The 23,622-nt window shown below is 43.0% G+C and overlaps 1 protein-coding gene across 8 annotated transcripts in view; it reads right to left on the reverse strand.

Moving 5' to 3' along the window:
* Window positions 1-3,612: 3,612 nt before the first annotated feature.
* mark2b (MAP/microtubule affinity-regulating kinase 2b) overlaps window positions 3,613-23,622 on the reverse strand; it is a 47,604-nt gene continuing 27,594 nt past the window's right edge. For 3 of the 8 annotated variants that reach the window (XM_061031241.1, XM_061031236.1, XM_061031237.1), the window contains exons 15-20: window positions 22,621-22,715; window positions 14,427-14,693; window positions 12,179-12,205; window positions 8,728-8,766; window positions 7,817-7,926; window positions 3,613-6,771 (exon numbers count right to left, since the gene is read on the reverse strand). In XM_061031241.1, coding sequence (XP_060887224.1) covers window positions 6,422-6,771; window positions 7,817-7,926; window positions 8,728-8,766; window positions 12,179-12,205; window positions 14,427-14,693; window positions 22,621-22,715 — 888 coding nt within the window. In that variant the 3' untranslated portion in view covers window positions 3,613-6,421. The remainder of the gene's footprint in view (window positions 6,772-7,816; window positions 7,927-8,727; window positions 8,767-12,178; window positions 12,206-14,426; window positions 14,694-22,620; window positions 22,716-23,622) is intronic. The other 5 variants (XM_061031238.1, XM_061031239.1, XM_061031240.1 and 2 more) reach the window with 5 other exon arrangements.

Consider the following 23,622-nt stretch of genomic DNA (forward strand, 5'->3'; position numbering starts at 1 on the left):
CTGTACTAACAAACACCTACCTCCAGACCAACCATCTCTTGCATCACCACGCACGCACACACACACACACACACACACAACAAACAACAAACAACCTAGGAACTCACAACAAACACTACCTGCACACTGCTCCCAGTACAAAATGCAAACAGAGACACTGGATTGTCAAAGCTGTTGAAGAGAGCCATGACCACGGAGCGAAACCCATCTGCGCGTTTCCATGGCAACTGCTGAACATCTGGATTACAGAGGAGTGTGTTTGAACTCACACACACACACACACACACACACACACACACACACTGTAGACTCCACTGGGCAGGTATCAAGTCATCCAAAGCAACCTTCAGGAAAAAAAATCAAATAATGAATAGAAGTGTTGCATCCCAATCCGAGTCAAACCTGCTCCGTCCTAGATCAGGAACTCGTTCAAGGTGTGACGAAACGCGCCTTCCTGTTGTTGAGCTGTGCTTTAAAACCGAGATGCTTATAAAGGAGCGTAAAAGGTACTTCCGCTGAAGAACCAGGGCTTTATCACTGAAGCTACGAGATGATCGTTTCGGCTTTTTTAATCGTTGAAGCTGTTGGTGCAAAAAATGGAAAAAAAAAAGAAGAGCAAGAGCTGAGACGTCTCCCTCTTCTCTCATAGCCATGTATTACTAGTATTTACTGGAGTGACGTTTCCCCCCCCCCCCCCTTTTTTTTTGACTAGACTTTTAAAGTGAGCCCCTAGATGCGTTAGTTGTTGTAGTAGTTGAGGTAGTGCAAACTTTATTATGATGATGATGGTGAAAGCTGACTGAGCACTAAGGAGAGGAAAGTCCTGAACACACGGGGTGGACTCACCTTCATGAAGACATTGGCCTCGGATATTTTTTCCTCTGTGTTGAAGACCTACTGCTATTTTCTTTTTTTTTTTATCTTTAATTTCTTTGAGGAAGTATGTTCTGTTGTGAACGGCTTTAACAGCAGAAGAAACATTAGCCTCTGAGTAAGACGTGTGCAGAGGACTGATTCTTGAACGCGGGTTTACAGCGAGGGCCAGACGTGACCTCCTACAGACGCTGAAAACAAAAATGTTGTGCCAAAGTCTTCTCTTGCTTTAAAAACTCATCGACCCACCGAATTCTCACGTTTCCAGCGAGCTGTTGAGCAGCAGAGTGTGAACCTCTCATTTGTTCGTTTGTTCATTTACATAAAGGACGAGTCCAGATGTGTGGAAGGGGAAAAAAAACTTCTTGCTTTTTGGACTGAATTTGTGTGTCTGTACGCTGACTGTGAAGTGACAGCGAGTCTTTCTCATTGCAAAGTTAACACAATCCGCCTGCTAGCATCTCCTAAGCCTCCAAACGAAATTTCATGTTGAGTTTAATCCGCAGAGTGAAGGGTTAGTTTGGAGGGTTGTTTTCTTTCCGTCTTGTGTTTATTTATTTCTTTTGGTCAGGACAAACAATGATCTGTAGTAACTGCTGGCTGCCAAGAAACATTTTCCAGGTAAAATAAAAGGCTCTCTGACGTGGGCTTCTTCAGTTTCATGGACTAAATGAAGGAGATAATGCGTTGTCATTTGGTGAGATGTTGGCAGGCACATTTTTTTTTTCTTCTTTTGAACAAAGCCAAGTAGGATGATTCCATCTGTTTCCAAGTCTTTATGCTAAGCTAGCTGTTGAAGTAGTTTCAAACTGACCTATGAGCGATAAATAACCCTTTGCAAGAAAGTGACTTTGAATGTGTATTTACTGAAACGCCAAGTATTCATACAACTCCTCTGTACGTCAGCCTGACTAGCACATGTTGGCTGAGATTACTTCACAGCGTGTCAGAACAATTACACAGGTGGATTTTTAGAAAGACGGCAGGAACACTTCCCTAAGCCCTCTGTGTCCGGGAGAAGCCGTTTTCTGTCTGCCAGTTCCCTCTCCGAGCACAGAAGGATTTTTTTTAACGGCTGCTGGGAGAAGTGATTTAGCCGATGAGCTTGCTGAAAGTGTTTCATCTCGCGTTTCAGACGTGTCACAGTTCGTCTTCTGAAATGTTTCTGTCGCTTGTTGGCCACGTTCACGAGCACATGCAGGTGACCGAATGCTCCTCTGCTGTGGAGACATATTTGCAGTTGAATCCGTCAGTCCCCGCCAATTCTTCTCCACAAACTCTCCGCCTGTGTATCTCTACCTTTTGTGAGCAGATCTGGCATCAGACCTCCGTGTATAATCTGAGTTCAGTGCTTCTCCACAGATACAGTCTCACATTAGCTACTTTTGTTAGCAGAGGCCTTCAGGGTTCAAATGTACACAGCACTAAGCAGGAACCAGAGCAGCCCACCGTGTTTGGCTTTGAAGTGGATTGACTTTTGACTTTGCCTGGACTTGTTTTCTCACATTTGTCCCCCTTTTTTTTTTTTTCTTTTCTTCCAAAAAAAACTGCTTGTGTGTACTGTATGTGAGAAGTTGTTTACATTGTGGAAACTGAACTGTTTGTGTTTGAGAAATGTTTTTTTCTAGAATAAAGAAATGACCAAATAAACGTCTTTGTCATATTTAAAAAGTTAGCCGCCCAGGCTGTATAGAAACTCAAAGAGTGGTGGAGGAAAACAGACAAATTGAAGTCTATTTAATTTTGTGTTTACAACAGATATGTTTGCTCTTCAGGTGCACATCATCTGTTTCCAACAGCTAAAGCCATAACCAAACACCATCTGTTGACTCCCATCAGGTTTGGCCACCTGCAGCTTCCACATTCCCGAGCAGAGCCGGGGACACGTGCAGACTGTTGGGGCTTTACCTGTGCACAAGAGGCCTGTCTAGTCTTGAGAGAATGGAAAAAAATGAAACGGGGGACAGACATGTAGTGGCTTTAGAGAAGAAGGCCTACACCTACACAAACTGACTTTTGGTTTGATAGCTTTAAGGGATGCAATGACTGAAGACACCACAAACTGATCAAATGTATCTCTGAGTAAGGCTCCATCTGACTATAGTGGAGGGTTTATCTTAACATTAGAAACGTCAACTAGTTTCCAGGAAATAGACAAAACCACTAGAGGGAGCTAAAGGCAACCCCTGAAAATAATGTGACTTCCTTATGATCTCATTACTGACAATGCTGGAATATTTGTCTGTGGCTCCAGTGCACTCAGGGCCTCAACAACATTATAACTATTTCATGTACCTGGTTCATTTGTTTATTTGATAGAGAACCTGCATCTTTCTGGAGGGAATAATTAAAGAAAATCAAAGTGGGTCTCCACCTTCATTTGCTAATTATGAGGTCTGCTCCTGGAGAGGGACACTGTGCCAACGTGTGCTTTTAAGACCATTTTATTGGCGCCTATGTTTGACTTGGATTGTAGCAGCTCAAAGAAACGTCTATTTTCCCAAACCGACACGTAACACCTCGGAAAAGCATGCGGGTATTGTTTGGTTTTGAGTTTGCTGGTGTGGTCAGAAACACCTGGAGCTGAACCTGCTCAAGAATGAGGAGATGGCAGTCATGGTGGACTTCAGGAGAAGTGAGTAAAGCACTGCTTCCCTCTCTAACCAGTCGACTGGTGTCAATCTCAGATTATAAACCAGTATAATGCTTTGAAGGGATGTATGAATGAGATCCATGAACGCCAGGATTATTTCACCTTTATCTTGCTTTCCACACGACAGGTTACAGAGGCACACTATCATTATATCATTGTTTTTATTACTATCATTGTAATTTTTCATCATTTTGTCTTTACACAAAAAAACAAACAAATAATACATTTTTCAGGAGCTGATCAGCCCTCCCAACCCCAAACCCACCACTACAGTTACAGTTTGCTCAAAACACATTTAAAATCAATGTAAATTACAGCAATGTAAAACGAAATAATGTCAAATTAAATCAACCCTGAAAGAGATAATATAACAGCAACAGCCAGAGTAATAATTAGAATCCAATACCCAGCACCTTAATACAATGATCAACTTTGAAAGAAAGATCGGACATTTCAAAAACGGAAAGAAATAATAAAACGACAGTGTGTCATTGTGAGAGAAAGAAAAGTGTTAAGTTAGGTACAACCAGCTGAAGGGACCAAGCGTTGTCCCCATCACCCCCCCCCCCTTTTTTTTTTCAAAACCCCCGAGAGTGTGTGTGTGTGTGTTTTCTTCTGCTTCAACGACCGAGAGCATTAACGCAGCGAGAGACAAGAGAAGTGGCGTCTTGTGTTCTGTGGTTTTAAATGAGAAAATGTGCGCAGACATGAGCAACGTTCCGACGTAAAGCCTTCACTTCTCTCTCCGCTTCAAGCCTTTTCGACTGATAAGGCCTTTAAAAAAAAAAAACTAATAAAAAACAAAGTAAAAATCTTTTTTTTGTTGTTTTTTTTTGCCAAGGATGAACAAGCAAGCTGCCGTCATCATCACCATCATAAAATACATCGATATTGCCAGTCAGCAACTGGGGGGGGGGGGGGGGGGGGGGGGTTGGTGTTTAGTTTGATGAACTAGAAGATGAACTGTGTGTGTGTGTGTGTGTGTGTGTGTGTGTGTGTGTGTGTGTGTGTGTGTGTGTGTGTGTGTGTGTGTGTGTGTGTGTGTGTTAAAGGTGCACTACACCGAAAAGGCAGCAATGATATGATCCATCGTGATCCCTCTGCCCTGAAACAAATCCAAATCTGTACAAGCCCAAAAAAAAATTCTCAACGACACAAAAATATATTATCAAATCAAAAGTAGAAGAAGAAAATAATTCACCATTCGTTGTCGTCCTTTGTCGATCGTTTTTCTTTTTTTTTTTTCTCTCTCTCTCTTTTTTTGTTTTCCAGTGATTTTTTTTTTTAAAATACACTCACACACACTTACTGTTTGTCACAGACTCCAAAGACACCTTTGTTTGTGAGTTTGCTCTTTGGGAACACGTGTAGCAAAGAGGGGATTAGGGGAGAAAAAAAAACAACAACAACAACATGAGTGGGTTCAGTGTTGACATTCTGGGTATGAAGGCATGATGCCAACTGAAGCAAAAAAAAAAAAAAAAAGATAAACAAAAATAGTACAAATAAATCATTTGAGCATTTATGTGCTGACGTATGCAACAAAAACAAAAAAAAAAACCCAATTTGACTCCATAAAGAAAGGCAACATAACATCCTGGATCAAACCTGTCAATACACCGTCCCTCCCTCCCTCCCCAGTTTCCTCGTATGCCCTCTTTTCCAGTGCACAACTCTTTAAAAGCCATAAAAGACGAAGGGAAAGAAAAAAAATCAAGTACGGACTTCATTAAAGTTGAAGCCTGTACAATCAATGGCGGCATCAAGTCTGACTGGCTTCCTCCGACTTGATGGCATGAGAGAAATAAAGAAAAAAAACAGGGAGTGAAAAGGTGAACAGGTGGATGTGTTTGTGCTGAGTTCACTTGGAAATAAGACGGGAGAGGGGGTGGTGAAGTGTTTTTTTTTATGAGTGTGTGTGTGTGTGTGTGTGTGTGTGTGTGTGTGTGTGTGTGTGAGGAGGTTGGTGGATCTTTAAAAAGTTTGTTTCCGGGCGGGAGGGGGAGGTTGGGGGAGGCGGGTGTCCGTTAACCAACAGTCAGCAGAGTTCATCCATCCAAAGTCCATTTGTGAGAGTGTGTGTGTGTGTGTGTGTGTGTGTGTGTGTGTGTGTGTGTGTCTGTGTCTATGTGAGACAGTAGGCTTCAGCAACCAAAGTCCTGGCTCAGTTGGGAGTCCATTCCGTTTTGGAGGGGAACGAGAACAAATTCAATCTAAACTCTTTTTTTTTCGAGTTTTCCAGCAAAATAAGGCTCCAAACTTTCCTCCCCCTCATCAGCACTTATTAGAGATTCAGAGAAACACAGAAAGACTTTTTGTTTTCCTCCAGCAATTCCTCTCCTTGTCCTCCATCCAACCAACCAACCAACCAACCAACCAACCCACCCCACCTTTAACCTGGTTTCCCTCCTACCAGAAAAGATCTGGCAGCAGATCCGTGCAGAAAAAAAAAAAAAAGAATAAATAGCAGGAAGTAGTGACGAGGAGTGGTCAAAGTGATAAAAGGGTGACTTCTAAAAACGGAGATCAGACATGCAGAAGTGTGGAACGTCTAAGTAGAACATGAAAAAGAAACCCGGCAGGGAAGAGAGAAGATCTCGGTCTACAAGTCCTTCACAACTCAGAGGAAATCAACTCAGAGTTTCTTACTGCAGGGCCTCGGGAACTGAACGAACAGAACTTCTAGAAAGGAAACATTTTCTACTCTCAAGAGAACCAATAGCCCTACTTCAGACCTTTGTCCCGATAACAATCATGTTATTTAAAGTGACCCCACTCTTCAGCTTAACCTCCATAGTGCCCTCACCCTGCTCACAGCATCATCTCTAGCTTTCACCCTGTTCACCCTCCCACCTCCACCCTTTCATCTCATCCCTCCTCGCTGCTCCTCTGCACTCACAGTTTGAGCTCGTTGGCAATCTTTGAGGCAATGTTCTTGAAGGCGATGGATGTGCCTGAGATCCGCTTGAAGCGCACGCCGTTGAGGGAGAGCCGAGGCAGCTTGCAAACCTCCATCTCCCACTGGACGAAGTCGTCGCGCGCCGGGTTGCCCGACACGCACAGCAGCATGTAGCGCTCGCGCAGCTCGTACTCGCAGCTGTTGGAGTCGAGCACCTTGCGGATCTCGCGCATCATCTCCATGGGCTCCATGGACGACGTGGTCTTCATTGACCAGGTGAAGCGGAGCGAGCGCGGCTTGGCCGAGTCCTTTTGGCTGGTGATGGCTGGAGGGCTGCCGGTTCCACCTGACGGTAAAGAGAGAGAGAGAGAGAGTGGTGAGAGGGCGGAAGACGAGAGGAATGAAGCAGCACGAGGAAAGAATTCTGAGTAGATGTAAAAAGACAAATAACTCAAGATGACACAGATCGACCAGTTTCTACATGTTAACCAGAAGAACAGTGACATGTTCACCTCCCTAGTTACTTCAAGTTATACTCCAACAGCAAAGACGTTTCATCCTGGTATTTTCTGAAACTGCCTACAAAACTAGATACTTCTATTGAAGACAGTCTGCAGTATGTACTCTAAACTGTATGCTACGTTCAACAGGAGTATGTCTTAAGAGTGCCAGTCTGTGGTTATTTTTGCAATATGCTACGCCCGGCTAAGCTGGTTTCCGTTCTTGGAATACAAGAAGCCCAGCTGACAGCAAACGCTGCTTCAACGTAGCATCCACTTACAGTGTGAAAACCGCTGACAAGTGAATTATTTGCCCTAGTTACAATTGGCCATTCCTGGGGCGCCGGTAGCCTAGCAGTTACCACGTGCGCCCCATGTGCTGAGGCTCAAGTCCTCGAGAGCGGGCGGCCTAAATTCAAATCCGACCCGTGGCCCCTTTCCCAAATGTCGCTCCCCACTCTCTCGGGTTTCTGATGTCCTATCTCTAGTATAAATACATTACAGGGTCCAAGAAGACACGGCATTTGCTGTCCGTCATTTTGATCTTCGGAGTGACGCTTTGCATTGTGGGAAAAAAGTATGCAAGGAAGACTGGTTTGTTGCATACTGTAGATTTTTTTTCCAAATCATTTTGCATTTTTTCAATTACTGCATACTATTTTGGACAAGTCATACCTACGACTAGTAAGCTGTAGTTACGCTAGTCAACATTTAGTAGAGGGTAGAAACACTCATCTGAGACTTTAGACCCCCACCTTGTAGCAAAATAAATCACAGCAACATCAGAATAAGATGTTTAACTGAACATCCAGAGACGATACACAGTGTAGGGTGCAGAGGACACCATCACAATGAGTGTTGTTTGTATTCTAGTGTTCAAAGCAAACACACCAGTGTTACCAGATCCTGGTGAAGAGTTGTTCTCATCGTTGTTGGAGGAGGAGGAGAGAACACCACCTGAAGTCTTCTCCGACTTGTCCACTGTGCTGCTCAGCATAGACCTGGTGGCAGGATGGGAGGGTGGAGAAGAAGAAGAAGAAGAAGAAGAAGAAGGGGAGAGGCAGAGTAGGAAAAGGACGGACAAAGAGGTGAGACAGCAGAGGGAGGAAGAGAAAAATAAAAGGGACAGGAGGAAGAGGCAGGGGGGAGGAAGGGCGAGGGTGGGAGGAGACGGGATGAGGTCATTCAAAGAGAAAAAAAGAAGTGTGTAAGAATAGAGAGGATTACAAAAAGAGTAAAGACAAAAAAAAAAGGAGGGAATGAGGAGGGAGTGATTGAGAGGAAGAGGGAGATGATGAGGTCGTGAAAACGTATGGAGACATTAAGCAAAATTTCCAAAAGTACCCGTGTGTTTGTGTGCACACATCTTTCAGGTTAAATAAATGTTGGGTTTGTGCTTCAGGAAATTTAAAATCTGCCTGCACACAAACACACATTAGGGTACTTGGATTTTGATTTTTCATCACACACACACACACACACACACCCACACACCCCCCACCATGCAGGTCAACCTCCACACCAGCACTTTCACTCTCTGGGATGCTACCATGTTGTTGCTAATCTCTCAACTCCTGATTGGTTAAGCAAATAACACCATCACCAACCAATTACATCCCAGCTCCCAGCTCGCCCCTCCCTCTCCCAGCCATTCACAACAAGCTCAAAGATCATCTACTACTTGGCTCCCAGTCTACTGATTGGCAGGCGGGGGTTTTTTTTTTTTTTTTTTTTTTTTTTTTGGGGTGGAGCCTGAGGATTTGTAGGGATTTGTCGGTTTTTCGGGCTGTTCTGTATCTCACCTGCTCCCCTCATCCCGACCCTCTCCCTCATACGGACTCCTCGAGAAAAATCAACAAAAGTTTAGTCTTTTTCAGGGCTAAGGGCTAAACATTTGGATTCTTAATAAAAAAAAAAACAAGATACGTTAATCGGCGGGCTGAACACAGTTGCTCTGCTCGCCATGCCTTGCCTGAATGTTCCAAATCCAACCACGTTGATGCCAAAGATGTGAGATCTATTCAAAGTGCTTTAGTTTAGTCGTTAAGCACTGAGGACGTTACAGCCCCGCAGCGCAGCTCCCAATGCCATTCCACTCTGTGTACGCAGCACGACTACGCTTCGCAGGAGACGTCACGACCGTTCAACTAATTCAAAAAGAAGGTTCAGCTGCTGTTCATGAAAAACATCCGCCTTTTAAACACTCTTCGTTCGTTAGACATTAGTCATAGATCAGGTTGCATTCAAAAGAAAGGAGCGTCGAAAACTGAATACACACTAGTCATGAACGAGTTGCATGCTGGGAAAAATACACAAGAGCTGCCTAATCGGAAACAACGGCGTGAACAGAAGGTCACGACAGCATCACTGCTTTAACACGACTTACAATGAGGGTACATTGAGTTAGTTTAGGATCATGTTCACCTGCTCTTTGCATAGAAATGCTTTGTAAACATCAAATCTTTAAATGACCTTTAAACTGCTTAGTGAACACTTTATCTAGAACGAGGCTAAGGTGGAAGAAGCTGCAGGATGGATCTGAAATAGGTGATGGAGGGATGAGAACAAATGTGATGACCTGAATGACCTGGTATCGGAGTTTAACAAATAAAGTGGTTCTAAGTTCCGAGTTAGGGGGAAGTTCAGACGAGACGTGATTGCTCCAGCATAATGAGCCTTTGGAGGATTAAAGAACCAGCTGGAGAGCTACGGCTAAAGGAAACAGAGTGGATTGGCACAGTATGGAGTGTTTTAAACAAACGTTAGGTGGGACAAAAAACGGATGGAGAGATTTGGACCCGGATGGAATGGTTTGGAACAGAAAAGTCAGCATGGTGAGGGCGAGTCGTGCAACTTGAGGAGGTTAGGAGCATTAATGATCCCAGCGCTGCGTCTAAACCTTGATTAGTAGCACTGTAACCTAAACACAGGTTGCTGAACACAGACACTCCCTGAAAACACTGCAGCTACAACCTGGATACAAACACATGTACACACACGCACACACACGGATTCCCTCTCATACCGACTGACCAGACAAAACAGAGTCGATGGAGACACACAGACGACAACAGATACAATAAATAAAAACAGACAGAACAGCGAAACACATGCAGACAATGGAAGAAAAAGTGACAGGTAAAAAAAAAAAAAATGAATTATTGAGGTCTTAAATTGATTCTGTTATGGGGAGAGGCATCATTCCTGTTTTGCCACTTTAAAAAAAAAAAAAACATCCAAAAGTACATCATGAGAAATATCCCCTGTAACAGACACATGGTTAAATTATAGCATATGGGAGTGACACGTGAGAGGAGTGAACAAAGTGAAACAAGGAGCTCTTAAACAGTCGACTGGTGAACAAGGTGAGCTGAAGTTGTTCTTGCACTTTCACATGCCTTGTATGAAATATGAAGGGATGCAGAATGACTCCCAGCGGAGGGACACGGGCACATAAAGGCAAATCAAGGATGGTTACTTGAACTCAAATGCATCCCATATATACGCCTGGCTGTCCTGAACGTGCACGCCACACAACGGGAAGTGCAATAATTAATAAACAGAACACTTTGCCCACTATTCATTCATGTTTATTTTCTTTTTTTTTAATTATATTTTTATCTGTTAGGATTAATGAGAAGCCCTAAGTAGCCCAAAAATGTAGATAAAAAGTAGATTTAAATTCATCACTATACTGTCATATTAAAATATAGTTGCAACTTCTAACCACCAGGGGGAGCAATAGTCCTGGTTAAGGAACAATTGCTCTACCACCTGGTAAGAAACACACTCAAGAGCAGGTGTGTGTGTGTGAGACAAATGTGGTCGTGAAATCTGTATCAGCAAATTTAACTGTTAAAAGTGTCATGTGTATTAAATCTGCTTGTAGTGCAAATATCTGCATGAGCATGAAGAAGAAGTGTTTGTACATATGTTCTGCTTGATCAGTGTTAATATAGATATATACTTGTATGAAATGGAGTGTGTGTGTGTGTGTGTGTGTGTGTGTGTGTGTGTGTGTGTGTGTGTGTGTGTGTGTGTGTGTGTGTACACAGCATTAAGGTGTGTTCCAGCCACAGTAGGTCAAAGCCATCCAGTTCTGTTGCTGCTTCTGTTAGAGAGCCATCGCCGGGAGTGAGAACAGAGCAATGAAAAGAAACAGGAAGGAGTGCAGCCTCCAGAAAAGAGTGCAGCCTGAGAAACACTGCAGCACCGTCCCTCCTGGGTCCTCTCTACCTCCCCCCGCCCCCGCCCCACCACCCTCCATCCCTCCTCGTCTACAACTTTAGACTACAGTCAGGGACTTACCTATGAGTACATCCAAAAACGTACACTATGATCTAAAAAAAAAAAAACACAACGCCTGCCTCGACAGCTTATTTGATTCAAGAGAGCAAACCAATGAAAGCAGAGAGGTGACATGGATGGATGATGTTTTTGTTTTTTCTTAAATGATGTTAGCTTGAATAATTGTTATCATGGAAATGTGACAGCAGGAATGAAATGCCTGTTAATCACTTTCATACACAAATCTATCCCTGTGATTCTTATCTTCCTCAAATGTCAAAGATATGAGAATATTTGTCTCAGACTCTTCTTCTCTGGGATACATTTTATTCCATTACCTCAACAGTTTAGGACTTGGAGAGGAAGTTATCAATTGAACTAAAAAAAGGTCGATTATCACCTGCGTCTGAGGCTATGGGATGGAAAGGGTTAAGAGTTAGAGGGGAATAGTTTGATCTATTACACCATTAAGCCCTGACCTAAATCCAGGGTGCTACAGGGGGGACACCAGCTGACACACGCTCTACCTGCTAAACCAATGGAGAGGTAGGTGGGGGGGTGGGGGGGGGCTTGATGGGAGGGACGATGGAGGGAGGTAAGAGGCAGAGGGTTGAGGTGTTATTGTGCCGCATGATAATGGAGTGAGTGAGTGGGTTAAGTGACAGCGTGGCTGGGTGAGGTTAGTAGAAAAAATACAAACGGAATCAAAAAAAAGAATGGGCCATAACACGCCACTCAAAACCAGAAGGCTCCAAAAAAAAAAAGTGGGGAGGGAGGGGGGGGCAACCACAGAAAAAAAAAAGAGAAGAGATAAGGCTCAAGGCACAAAGGAAGAGATCAACAAAAAGCGTCACGAAACACCAAAAAGGGAGGAGAAAAAATATATATGTGAAATATATATGAAGGAGAGAATAAACGTATATATAAAAGGGGTTATATATATTTAACGTCTGGGATGTTGCCTACCTTCTCGGAAACCTGAACGAGAGATTTCTACAAAAACAAAAGAGGGATAAAGAAAGAAAGAGAAACAAACGTATGTATAAAAAAGTATAGACTTAAAAGACTTTCCTGTATAAGACAAGCTGCCTTCTGAGTAGTAGTCAAATGTAAGGGGGAAACAAAAGTCCAACATGTAGCAGGCTTACTTCAGGATAAAGCAACAACCACAATGAACATTCAATAACAAACAAAGCAAGAAAACAACAAATATCAATCAGTGTTTCTGCCACTGACTTCCAATCCGAATGTGATTAAAAAGGTGGGAATTATTGGTGTGAATGTGTTAACAAATGTTATTGAATGCACACTGAAACACATTCGAGGGGTTTAATCAGCTCACAGGGAAATGCTATTATGAGACCCTGTTTGAACAAAGTCATACCCTGACCCGCCCTCCCCTCCCCTCCCCTCCCCCGCCTTGAAATGAAGCGCTTCTCCATTTACAGAGCAGTCCAGGGTGATCTGAAAAGAAGTGTTTGTGAGGTGAGAAGTTCAGACATGATAAAAACTCAAACAAAAAGGGAGAACACCACATCCTATTACACACACACAGATACACATTTTGAATAAATGAACAAAAAAAAAAAGAAAAAAAAAAGCACAGGTTAAGCAAGAACTTAATCTTTACCACACATTGAGAAACTTAATCTACTCACACAAAAACATACAAACTCGCACACACACACACACACTGTGTACACATGGACGTGTTTGAAGGACGGAAAAACATCTCTCTGCCCTCCATGCTGGAAAGTGCAGCGATACGGATACATGATACGTTAATAAAACACACACAGCTCCAGTCAGTGTGTGTGAGTGTTTGTTCAAACGGTACAAGTGGAACACAATCTCGGACTACGGCACCTCTACTTCCTACTAGCATGCCAACTATCGAGTCGCTCTGTGTGTGCGTGTGTGTGTGTGAGTGTGTGTGTGTGTGTGTGTGTGAGTGTGTGAGAGTGTGTGACTGCATGCATGCATGTGTGTCAAGGTGTCCCCACTAGCGGTATTTATAGTTGAGGGAAAAGTGATATCTCCGGTGTAACCATGGATACTGTCGCCACGGAGCTACAGTATCTCTGAGTGGGAGGCCTAGAGAGTGGCTGTGCCTGTACCTCCGCCTTATACACACACACAGACACACACACACACAGACACACAGACACACAGACACACCCACGCATGCAGGAAACAGTCGATTATTCTGCATTTCCCTTTTTCAAGCTAACTGTATCAGCCAAAACAACACTTTTAACTCGTTCTCTCTCGATCTCTCTTTTGTCTCCCTTTCTTTATTCACACAAAGAATTTCATTCAGAATGAACCTCTGGGAGAAACTGGAGGATGTCTTCATCTTTGCTGCTCTATTAGCTTTCCTCCATGCTAATGTAATGAAATAAGCAGAGACCTATGTCCTTCTCTCGCTCTGTCACTTGAAATGTATGGCCAATATTTTTTGTCCAACCAAAAAGCCAACGCAGAAATATCTGTTTTCATAGACGCTGTAGTCAAACAGCCAGGCCAACCACGCTGTGCCTTCTACACCTCAATGTACAGACATAGCAGGGTTTCATCAAAGCTAGACCTCACTTCCGGAGAGATTTTTTAGTTGTCTATTTTGTTGAGCTATTACGCTCAGGTACTCGCGAGGGCAGTTTTTTGGTGCTGTAACCTGCCCTAGAGGACCGAGATGCAAACTGGGCCAGACGTCGAACCAAAACCAAAATGACTCCCCAGTCACCACTGCTCCAAACTAAATTACAGAGAACACACAGCTGTTGCCTTCCTCTCCCTTTCTACTCCGAGCAGAGCTGCAGATCGGCAGCAGTTGAGTAATAGGGATGAGACCAGCGCAAGCTCCTTTAAAGAAATACTCAAACCAGTGATGACATGGACGTATATACAGCGTGTTGTTCCCGAGAGGAAATGAGCATGTGCAATGACTTCAAACCAGAACTAGTCATTTACTGTTTCAGACGGAAAAAGCCTTAAACGCTACTTGCGCTGCAAAAAAAAGCTCGATAATAAGTAGCACAGCTGCTACCACATCTGCTTCAGTGACTATGCTACAAGTTTATTCTTCTGCTTCATATCTCCTCCCATCAAATCTGTCTTGCTGTTTTCCTTTTTTGCTCTCTAACACCAGCAGAATCTAAACTATTTACCTTCCCACTTTCCCATGCTCCTTCCATTTTTTTTTCTTGCTACTCACCTTCGTACAAACTTGGATGTGAACTTGCTGAAAATCCCTGTAGCGCCTTGTGTCCTCCTGGCCTGGCTGTTGCCGTGGGACAGTGATGGGGATGCGGGCCCGCCGGGATAGGCGGAGCCCTGCTGGTCTCGGGCACCCCGCTGCTGGCCTGCGTGGAATGTGCTGCGGATGCCCACCCCCCGGGAGAAGTTGGGACGGTCTGTCACGGCAGCGCTGCTTATGTTATGGGCAGATGGAGATGCACCGGGAGGCCGCTGAGTTGGGGCACTATAGGAGGGGAGGGTTTAGAGGTAAGAGGAGGGCAAAGGTGGGAGGTATGGAAAAGAAAAGGTGATACAGATTGGGGAAAAAAAAGAAAAGGGGTGGGTGTAAAGGAGCAGTGAGGTGGACGTGGAGAAGAAGGAAGAAGTGAGAAAAGATTGGAGAGGGATAAAAGGAAAGAAGGTGTGATCAAAGAAGAGGCCGAGGAGAGGAGGTGTAAAGAAGAACTCATAGCGATGGAGATTGGAGAGGTGACGAGAGAAAAGAAAGCAAAGGAGTAAAGATGAAGATTGGGAAGGATGGAATCCAAAGAGAGAGAGAGGAGGTGACAGGTAGGTGAACACAGTGAGGTGTGGAAGAGAGAGGAGTAGAAAGAATGGAAAATATAAAAAAGAGGGGATGGGTTAGAAGAGGAGGGGTGTAGGAGAGAAACACACAGTTAGAGAAAGAAACAATAATACCGCTCTAATGTGCTATTTATAAGATCAAACAAGTGTCTGTCTGTTCACCGTCTGCTTGCCCTGATGTTTCACAAAATCCCTGATGTCAGCAGAGTCAATATTTAAGTCAGCATCAGGTCAGTGAGACACACACACACACACAAACACACACATACACACACATAATCCGCTTTGCCTCTGTAGAGCAAAGCATCACAAACCTCAGTCTCCCACTCACTCACACGTAGATTAAAAAACCCCACAAACACTCGCACACAGCAGGAAACCTTTCTATGTATGCCAGTGTGTGGCACTAGTATCTCTGAGGAAGATAAAAGGTAAAACACAACAAATAAAAAAGATAAAAGCTCAAAAAAACTGAAAGACTAAGTAAATACACAACGGTAGAAATAGAGAGAGAGAGGAATAAATAAGAGAATTAAAAACAAATGGACAATCGACTGTAGAGTGCTGCAGGCGGACCGAGTCTGTAGCCAGACTCTGTGGCGACTGAAAAATGTGGGAAGTCAACATGAACATCAAAAACAAAATGTCTAATAGGACAAAAAGGGGAGTTTGTATTTGAAACACAAACAGTGCAGTGAAAAACTTTGCCCGGCATTTATATATATTTTTTAAAATAAAACGTACTTGGTCAATTCATTTTGACGCTCAAGAGATTTGGTCAGTAACAGAAACTCTAGACGACCAACAACCAAAAGAAACGTGGTATTGCTGCCCATCTGTAGTCCAATATTAGAGTATGTTTTGTATCTGTTGCCATGGGAAACAGCATTAACTACTGAGCAACAGGGACGCAATCCACACAACCATGTGGTTTTCACGGCTCTTACTGTATTATATAAGGCATGTTTTCTTGTTTTTAAAAATGGGTAACCTAAAAACAGTGTTGTGTGTTTAAGGACTACATGTTCCATTTCCCCCCGGTAGGGATAGAGCAGACAGATTTTCAAGCATGAAACTGTGTTGCATGCAGGGATGACCAGTTAGTTTTTGCGAGTGGGAGGGAGTTACAAAGTGCTGGATCAAGAGGTAATGGTTAAAACAAACAAAAAAAAAATCATCTGAGAGGGGGACTGAGGATGAAAACAAAACAACAGTCCCCATGCAGATCTCGTCTACAGTCGACCATCCAGTAAGACAAAGAGGCGTTTCATACAAACAGTGGAGCTGTGGGGTGAACAGCTTAAACACATCTTTTGATTTGATGTCGATATGTTCAAGTTGTGCACCATATATATCAAATATGCCCTAACACACACACACACACACACACTACTCTGCTTTGGATACAGCTGAAAGGCAGACTAGTTGTTGTCTATATATTGTAAAACAGAAAACAGCTGTAATATTTTCCAATTTCTTGACAACTTCAAAGTATTTTCACTCGCTTATAAGGCCATGCATGACAATAATGCAAGCTGTGTTTTCAAGATGCAGCTTGATGATTTCCATGCTAGGCATACTTGGTTCGCATATAGTAGCGTGCACCTCTACTTTATTGAAATGTGGAGCAGCCTGTGTGCAGCCTCACAATCTTCAATCAGTGCATTAAGACTTTTGCAGTAAAAATGTGTTCAAAGTAACGTCAATGTATAACTTACAATGCAAAATGCAAATGAATGCATAACTAATTTACAGGTTTTTTTAAAAAGAAGGGTAACTAGGGAAAGCTAGATTAAAAAAAAAAAAAAAAAGGGAATGGATGGGCTTCGAGGTCACAGGCTATGATCTGAGAAAAGGCGCCTATTCTCCACTCAGGGAAAGGTCTAAGTGTTGAAGCGGTACCTTCTCTCCAGCGTTCCCAACCAGGTTCGAAACAGTCCAAGCTCACTGCTGACCGACGCATGCAACAGAACAAGACTTCAACACAGAGCGGACAAAAGCACATACAACTAGAGGGCAACCTTGACATTTGCTCTGTTGGAATTAAAAGCCTGACATTTGTCGGGAGGAGGAGGGAGGGGAGGTTCAACAGACAACTGTCACGGAAAGGGTAAGGGTCTGTCTTTGTGCAAATGGCACATCAGTTCAGAGTCTGAATTTGTTCTTAAGCTGCCTTAAAATACGGTCTTAAGATCCTCTACCTGTTAAAGCAACACACGGCTAGCAATGTGCAGAAATAAGAGAGCTGAACTATAAAACAATCAAAGTAGCCCTTTAAAACAGAAAGTGACAAACAATAAAGCAACAGACACAAACACACAAATGCAAACTTCACACAGATGAAACACGAGACACAGTCATGATAATACTTCTTCATTCAAAGTCTTTTTAATGACCCAGACTTATGAAGCATTTCCCTTTTTTTTTTTTTTTTACATTTCTCTGCACTGCCTACCAGCAGAGATAAGTGTTGAGGCTCTGAGAGGGAAGTCAATGCATCAACAGTTGTAACACCATCGATGAGCTTGTATCTCTGACGTAGAAAACCATGGTTTGTAATGTTTCGGTGAAGGTGGAGTTCTGTACAGCTAAGAAACGCAACTGTGACATGTCACCATCAGTAATTTTTAGATGCTTAGCCGTGTTGCTTCTTCTCTGCAGAGTGCAAGTGGAAGAAGCAACACCACTCAGTGCCCCATGGCATGTAAGATAAAGCTGATAAAACAGCCGGAGTCGGTCTCTCACAAATACCCTGAAGGCTTAGTGGTTAAGAAGCTAACGGGGAATTTTTTAGGATTTATCTCCAGAGTCATTTATTCTCTTTACTTTCCTTTAAAACGTAAACTAGGCAGGAGGGAGATTTCCTCAAACTTAAAAGATTTTCATCTTTCCAAAAACCCAACATGATATGAAACCCACAACATGGCAGTGTGCAAAACTCTGATCCCATGACTTCAACCAGAAGGCTTTTAGGGACTGCATCAATGTGTTCATTTTGACCTCAACAGGGTTTTTCAATGAATGTGCGTACTCTTGAGTTAGTGTGGGTATTCTTTGCTGCCAAGATTAAAAAACTAGCGACAAAACAACATCTCCGAGGTCTGTCCGAGGGAAGAACAGGGTGAAAAAAAAAAAAACCTGCTCATCTGGTTTGTAAACTCTCGTCTGTTGGGTTATTGTCTGCTGGTTAATGTCAGGCTTGAGGCTGACTGATGGCCAGAGAAGGCCAGGCATCTCCACACTTCCTTTAGATGGTACAACTTTCTGAGCACTACTTTCGGCTTCTTGCGGTTGCTAAGGAACTGGTCAGTGTCTAATAGATGGTCTTAGAAATGTTGGACTTCTTACTGTAGTGGTGTTTTTAAGTTGTTAACAGGTAGATATTCAGAGCGGCACATAAAAAGGGACGACGACACCTTATCAGCCATAAGTTACCAATTTAACTGAACATGTGCAGCTTCACGAAAGCTATCTTTACTTCCTGGTTCTGGCTTTCCATGAGTGGGCTACACAAGTACTGTTTGCCTTGGTTTAAGGAAACATTGTGTCTTGATTTATGTGAATATGTTTGAGAGGAGCCTGTTTGAAAGCAGAGCAGTTTGGGGGGCAAAATTACACTTTTTCATTGATTGATGGGGGGAACTGGCAACCAGGTCACTGCTGTGTGCCAGGACTTGCATGAAAGATAATTAAAAGTTTGCTTAAAAAGAAAAGAGAGAGAAAGGTTCATTGGGTTAGTTAGAGCAGTTCTTTTTATCTGGCAGTGGAGGAAAGTTCCACAGCCATCAAAGACTTTATCTTCTTTCTCCTTTTTGTTGATGGAGTACTTGCTGGAAGGATGATGAGCTGAGCTGACTAAAGTGGTTTGTGCTGAAAGAGGCCGCAGGAGCAGTCGGAGCGTGTGTGTGTGTGTGTGTGTGTGTGTGTGTGTGTGTGAGAGAGAGAGAGAGAGCGAGAGAGAGAGAGACTTGCCTGGGCCGTGGTGCGTGCAGGTCAGAGGGGCATGGATGATTGGAGGAGGACAGGGACTTGTGGTGACGGGGACGCGAGGAGGAGGAGGAGGAGGAGAGGACGGCAGCGGCTGAGGCAGTGGAGGCGCGGGAGCCCGGAGTGTTTAGACTGGGAGGAGGGGGGGGGGATGGAACAGGAGGAGTGCCCCGCCCATTGAACACACACGCGCACACAAATCCACAGACGAAAAACGACACAATGCAAACACACCGTATGACACGTACAGTCGCACACATTGGGCGGGGTTTGTGTGTGGGTGGGTGGGTGGGTGGGTGGGGAGGTGAGGTGGAGCATGGTTAGAAGCAGCACTTATCAAACACAGTAAGGGAGGGGGGGGGGTGTTGAGAAGGAAGAGAAGTACAGACACAGAAGAGGAAGAACAGAGGAAGTACTGTAGAGACAAAAGGAGACAGGAAACACAGAGGACAAGAACAAAGATGTAATGTCGGTCTTTCTTTCCTCATCTTCATGTTTTTAATCTCCCTCAGACAAAAGACCAACGTCAATTCAACAACAAACACTCAAGACAAATTAGGTGGACAAAGTCAAGTAAACCAGAAGTGTGCAGAGCAACCAAACTCAGCAAATCTCCACATAATACCTCAAGAAACTCCATTATTTCAACATTAAGCTCTTCAGTAGGTCCACTCATTGACCGCACCAACAAGGTTTGTGGTGAAACCGACACAATTCTCTTACAAATCCCAGTTCAGCCAGTACATTTTTTCTTGTTGGCTATTTGACTCCAATCAACTTCCTAACATTCCTCTCTTATAAATAATCATTTCTAAACACTTTAATGTGTTTCTTTTCACTGCTCATGCTGTCATCAGCTGCCCCATCCCCAGACAGAGCTTCAAAATAAAAGGCAGTTTCTTTTTGTCTACTTCGGACATAAAGCAGGATCTGTTTGACTTCGTAGACAGTCATCGAACATGATTTCAGCTTTTCAGATGTCAATTTGCAGGTTTTGTCTCGTGACTGAAAAAACAAATCTCTTTGAAGATTAGAACTGTTGTTCAAACAGAAAGACTTCACCTAAAGTTTTATGAAAATCTTTTTTCAAGTATTTTCATTCATATGGACTAAATGTTTATCAGTTCATCAAGAAATGTATCTTCATATAAATAAAGAGCGCAATTAAGCCTACAAGGCAAACATTTGAAATGTGCGTTAAATCTAATTATTTGGGTGTACCGGTAGCCTAGTGGTTTGTGCGCCAGCCCGATGTACAGAGGCTACAGTTCTCAAAGCGGGCAGCCCGGGTTATATTCCGACCTGTTTCTCCTTTCCCGCATGCCAATCCTCACTCTCTCTCTTTCTCTCCCTCATTTCTGACTATCCACTGTCCTGTCTCTCAAATAAAAGGCACAAAAAGCCCCCAAAATTTTTTTTGACTGTTTTTTGGACATAGAGCTACTTCATTTGTTCAGTTCCTTTCACATAGAGAAGTGGTTAGGAAATAAAGCTTTTTTCACTGTCATGTTATTGGATCATCACTCTTACATTAAGCGACATTCACACTGAATTCTCTGCCTGTTAAATGCCTCATTTGATCCCTCACTAATGTTTAGGATCTAAATATGTAAGAGAGAATATTTCTAGAATGACTTAAGCAAAACAACACTGGCCCACTTTTAATCAGCAAGGTTGCTATGGGCTACAAATCTCTTCACCACACTGACAGCTCTAACTTGACTTTATCCATAAACAGAAACAAACAGCAAGAGACAGGGGAGAGTGGCACGAGAGAGAGAGAGAGAGAGAGAGAGAGATAGAGGGGGGCAAAGGAATGAGAAATGAGAAAGAGACGGACATTTATAGAGGTCAACCAAACAGCTGCTAATTACACAAAACAAACACAGTAGAGAGGAACACACACACACTTTTTTCTTGGATTAGCCCAGCTAGTGACGGAAAAAAACAAACTGCTGCTTTCACTGGACAACCCAGTGTGTGGCAAGTTTTTGAGCTTGTGTGACATGTATGTTTAAGCTTCTGTGTGTGTCAATGAGTTTGTATGTGAATGTGTAAGCCTCTTAAGAGGCAAAAAATGGGGACCATATAGTGCCACTAAGAGTTAATATTCCATCACAAGTCGTACTAATCTCCTTAGAGAGAGAGAGAGAGAGAGAAGAAAAAGGAGAGAGATTAATACAAAGACAAAGAGGAATTTAGAAATCTGGTGAAATCAAGGAAAGAAAGGAAGGTGCCAAGAAAAAGTGAGTGACTTCAAAACGAGAGGACACGAGCTCAGACACAGATTAAAGACCAAACAAAGAACATTAGAAAAGGACAGGAAGGGGACATGTTGGGGATGGGGGTTACACTTATAAAGCCCAAACTTCAAAGCATTAATGATGATCAAATAAAGTCACTTTAAAATCATAGCAGATGACAACCACTAAGTTAGCAGAGCCTACCAAAGCTAATAGAAACACGATACTAAAAACAAAAACAATGCTGTCTCAAATGACCGCCCTGTTCCCATGCAGTGCTTAGCCTGAGAGGAGATCATCAAAGCAAAGATTTACCATGGATTCGATTAACCATGGAGTCTCTCAAGACATAAATATTTTGCTGTAAGTATAGCACAAGGTTGAGAACAAGGGGGGCATTTGAGAACAAAATGATGTAAAAAAAAAAAATAATAATAAAAAGCAGCAATGATAAATGAAACACTGCATCACAGTTGGTGTTATGTTGAATGTTTATGAAAAAAAGCACACAAAGCTTATGGCAGGTTAGGCATGAGCGATGTGTGTGAGGTATGTTCCGTATCGGACGTGTTGAAAGTGGCCGACGAAGAGAGGGGAGCTGGATCGATGGATTACATTTCGGCCGTATGAAATGAGATGCAGTAGAATATCACACTGTGCTGTATCCACTTCATGAAATAAAAAGGGGAACCGATGGGAGCTTCCTTCAGTTAATTACAATGTTTAGACTTTATTGTTGTTTATTTTCTTTCATGCTTTAAGGTTGTTACCTTGTTGGTCCTTGTGGAGATTTTAAACCTAAATCCAAACTTAATAAATAATGACATGGAGTTTTGTTTCAAGAAAAAATGTTCTCTTCTTGGGTATTTCTTTGGGACAGCGTATCGATCAAGTGCATGTATAAATTCAGGCATGCATGTCCGTTGGACCCTCGGCGCTGAAAGGCAGACCTCCATCAGACCATCGCTAGTAATCTGTAATCTACTGAAGGTTTGTCCTAAATTCCCAGAGGGAGCCCGATTTCCTTGTCCTGGAGGGTTCACCCCACCCTGGGGGAAAGCTGTGGGCCTCGCTGAGCCAACTGGCAGAGCGCTGGAGAGTACCAGCCAAGGTCTGGGGTTCAGTCAGCGAGACAGCTGTGGGACTGCTTCATTCACAAACCATACTGAGTGTATTTGTATGATGTGTGTGTTAAGCAGGTCTGCCTCCAAGCAGCTACTTGAGTTACCAGTGACAAGGGTGAAGGAGTGTGTGGTAGAAGGACTCTATGTGACCGCTCATGGTCCTTTAAAAAGATCCATCCTTTTAAACAGTTTATTTTATATACAGTACATATATATAAATATCTGTTTGTACCTGTCCTTGCCGTTCTGGATGCCCTGTCCCAACGTGGCTCTCTCGGTCAAAGGAGAGTTCCGACTGCGACCTGTACCGGTGGACAGGATGCTATTCTGAATGGAGAAAGGAAGAAAATAGGATTACTTTTAGAACTTTAGAAACGTTTATGATTGAAAAGTAAGTTAACGACAGTCAGCGCTCAGGTTCATGGAAGAAGTAGGAAGCAAAGATATGAAAGGTAACTTAAAGGTGACAAAAATCTATGACTGACTTTAACTTCCTGAAAGTGATCAAATATTCACAGAATCATGCCTTCAGAGTATTTTCTGTAATTCATTAAATGCAGCTCGTCATATCCACTGCACAATCATCAGTTCATTCAGTTTCACTTTGTTGTTCTAGAACAGTCGTTTAAAACACCCCGCCCTCCCACACAGGTGGACACCTTAATGCGTGACAATTCGCTTCCTGAAGCTGAAGGTGGGCGGAGCTACACTGGGAATTACACAACTGAACTCAAGTCCACAAACTAATAAAGATGACCAAAGTCTAAGCTGCCCCACCCTGGCAGGGTGTGACCAAACTGAAAATCAGAACAGCCAGGTGTGCAAACCAGGGGTGTGTAGGGACCTTTAAGTTCACATAATGAACTCTAAACAATTAAACCAGAAACAACTTCAAATACTTCTACCATCTCAAAAACTTCAACATGAGTTTTATACTTTAAACATAAGATAAACAATTACATTGTATACAAATAACTAAACATACCCTTAAACATAATGCTTACTCACATTCTCTTATCCTACAGGACAGCCTTCACAGTTGGCTATTTTTTTTTTTAGTTTTGATCTTCGGACTGTGACATAAGATCAAATATGGCTGATTATATTTAACACTTGAGAGTACTAATGACTCATCAAGATTTGCCTGAATGTATGTGGTTACATTGATGATGTGGGGAAACAGAAGATTTAAACACTTTTTTCTGATCAAAACTTAAGAGTGTTGGAAATGTCA

This window comes from Labrus mixtus, chromosome 23 (assembly GCF_963584025.1).
Source record: "Labrus mixtus chromosome 23, fLabMix1.1, whole genome shotgun sequence".
Classification (NCBI taxonomy): domain Eukaryota; kingdom Metazoa; phylum Chordata; class Actinopteri; order Labriformes; family Labridae; genus Labrus; species Labrus mixtus.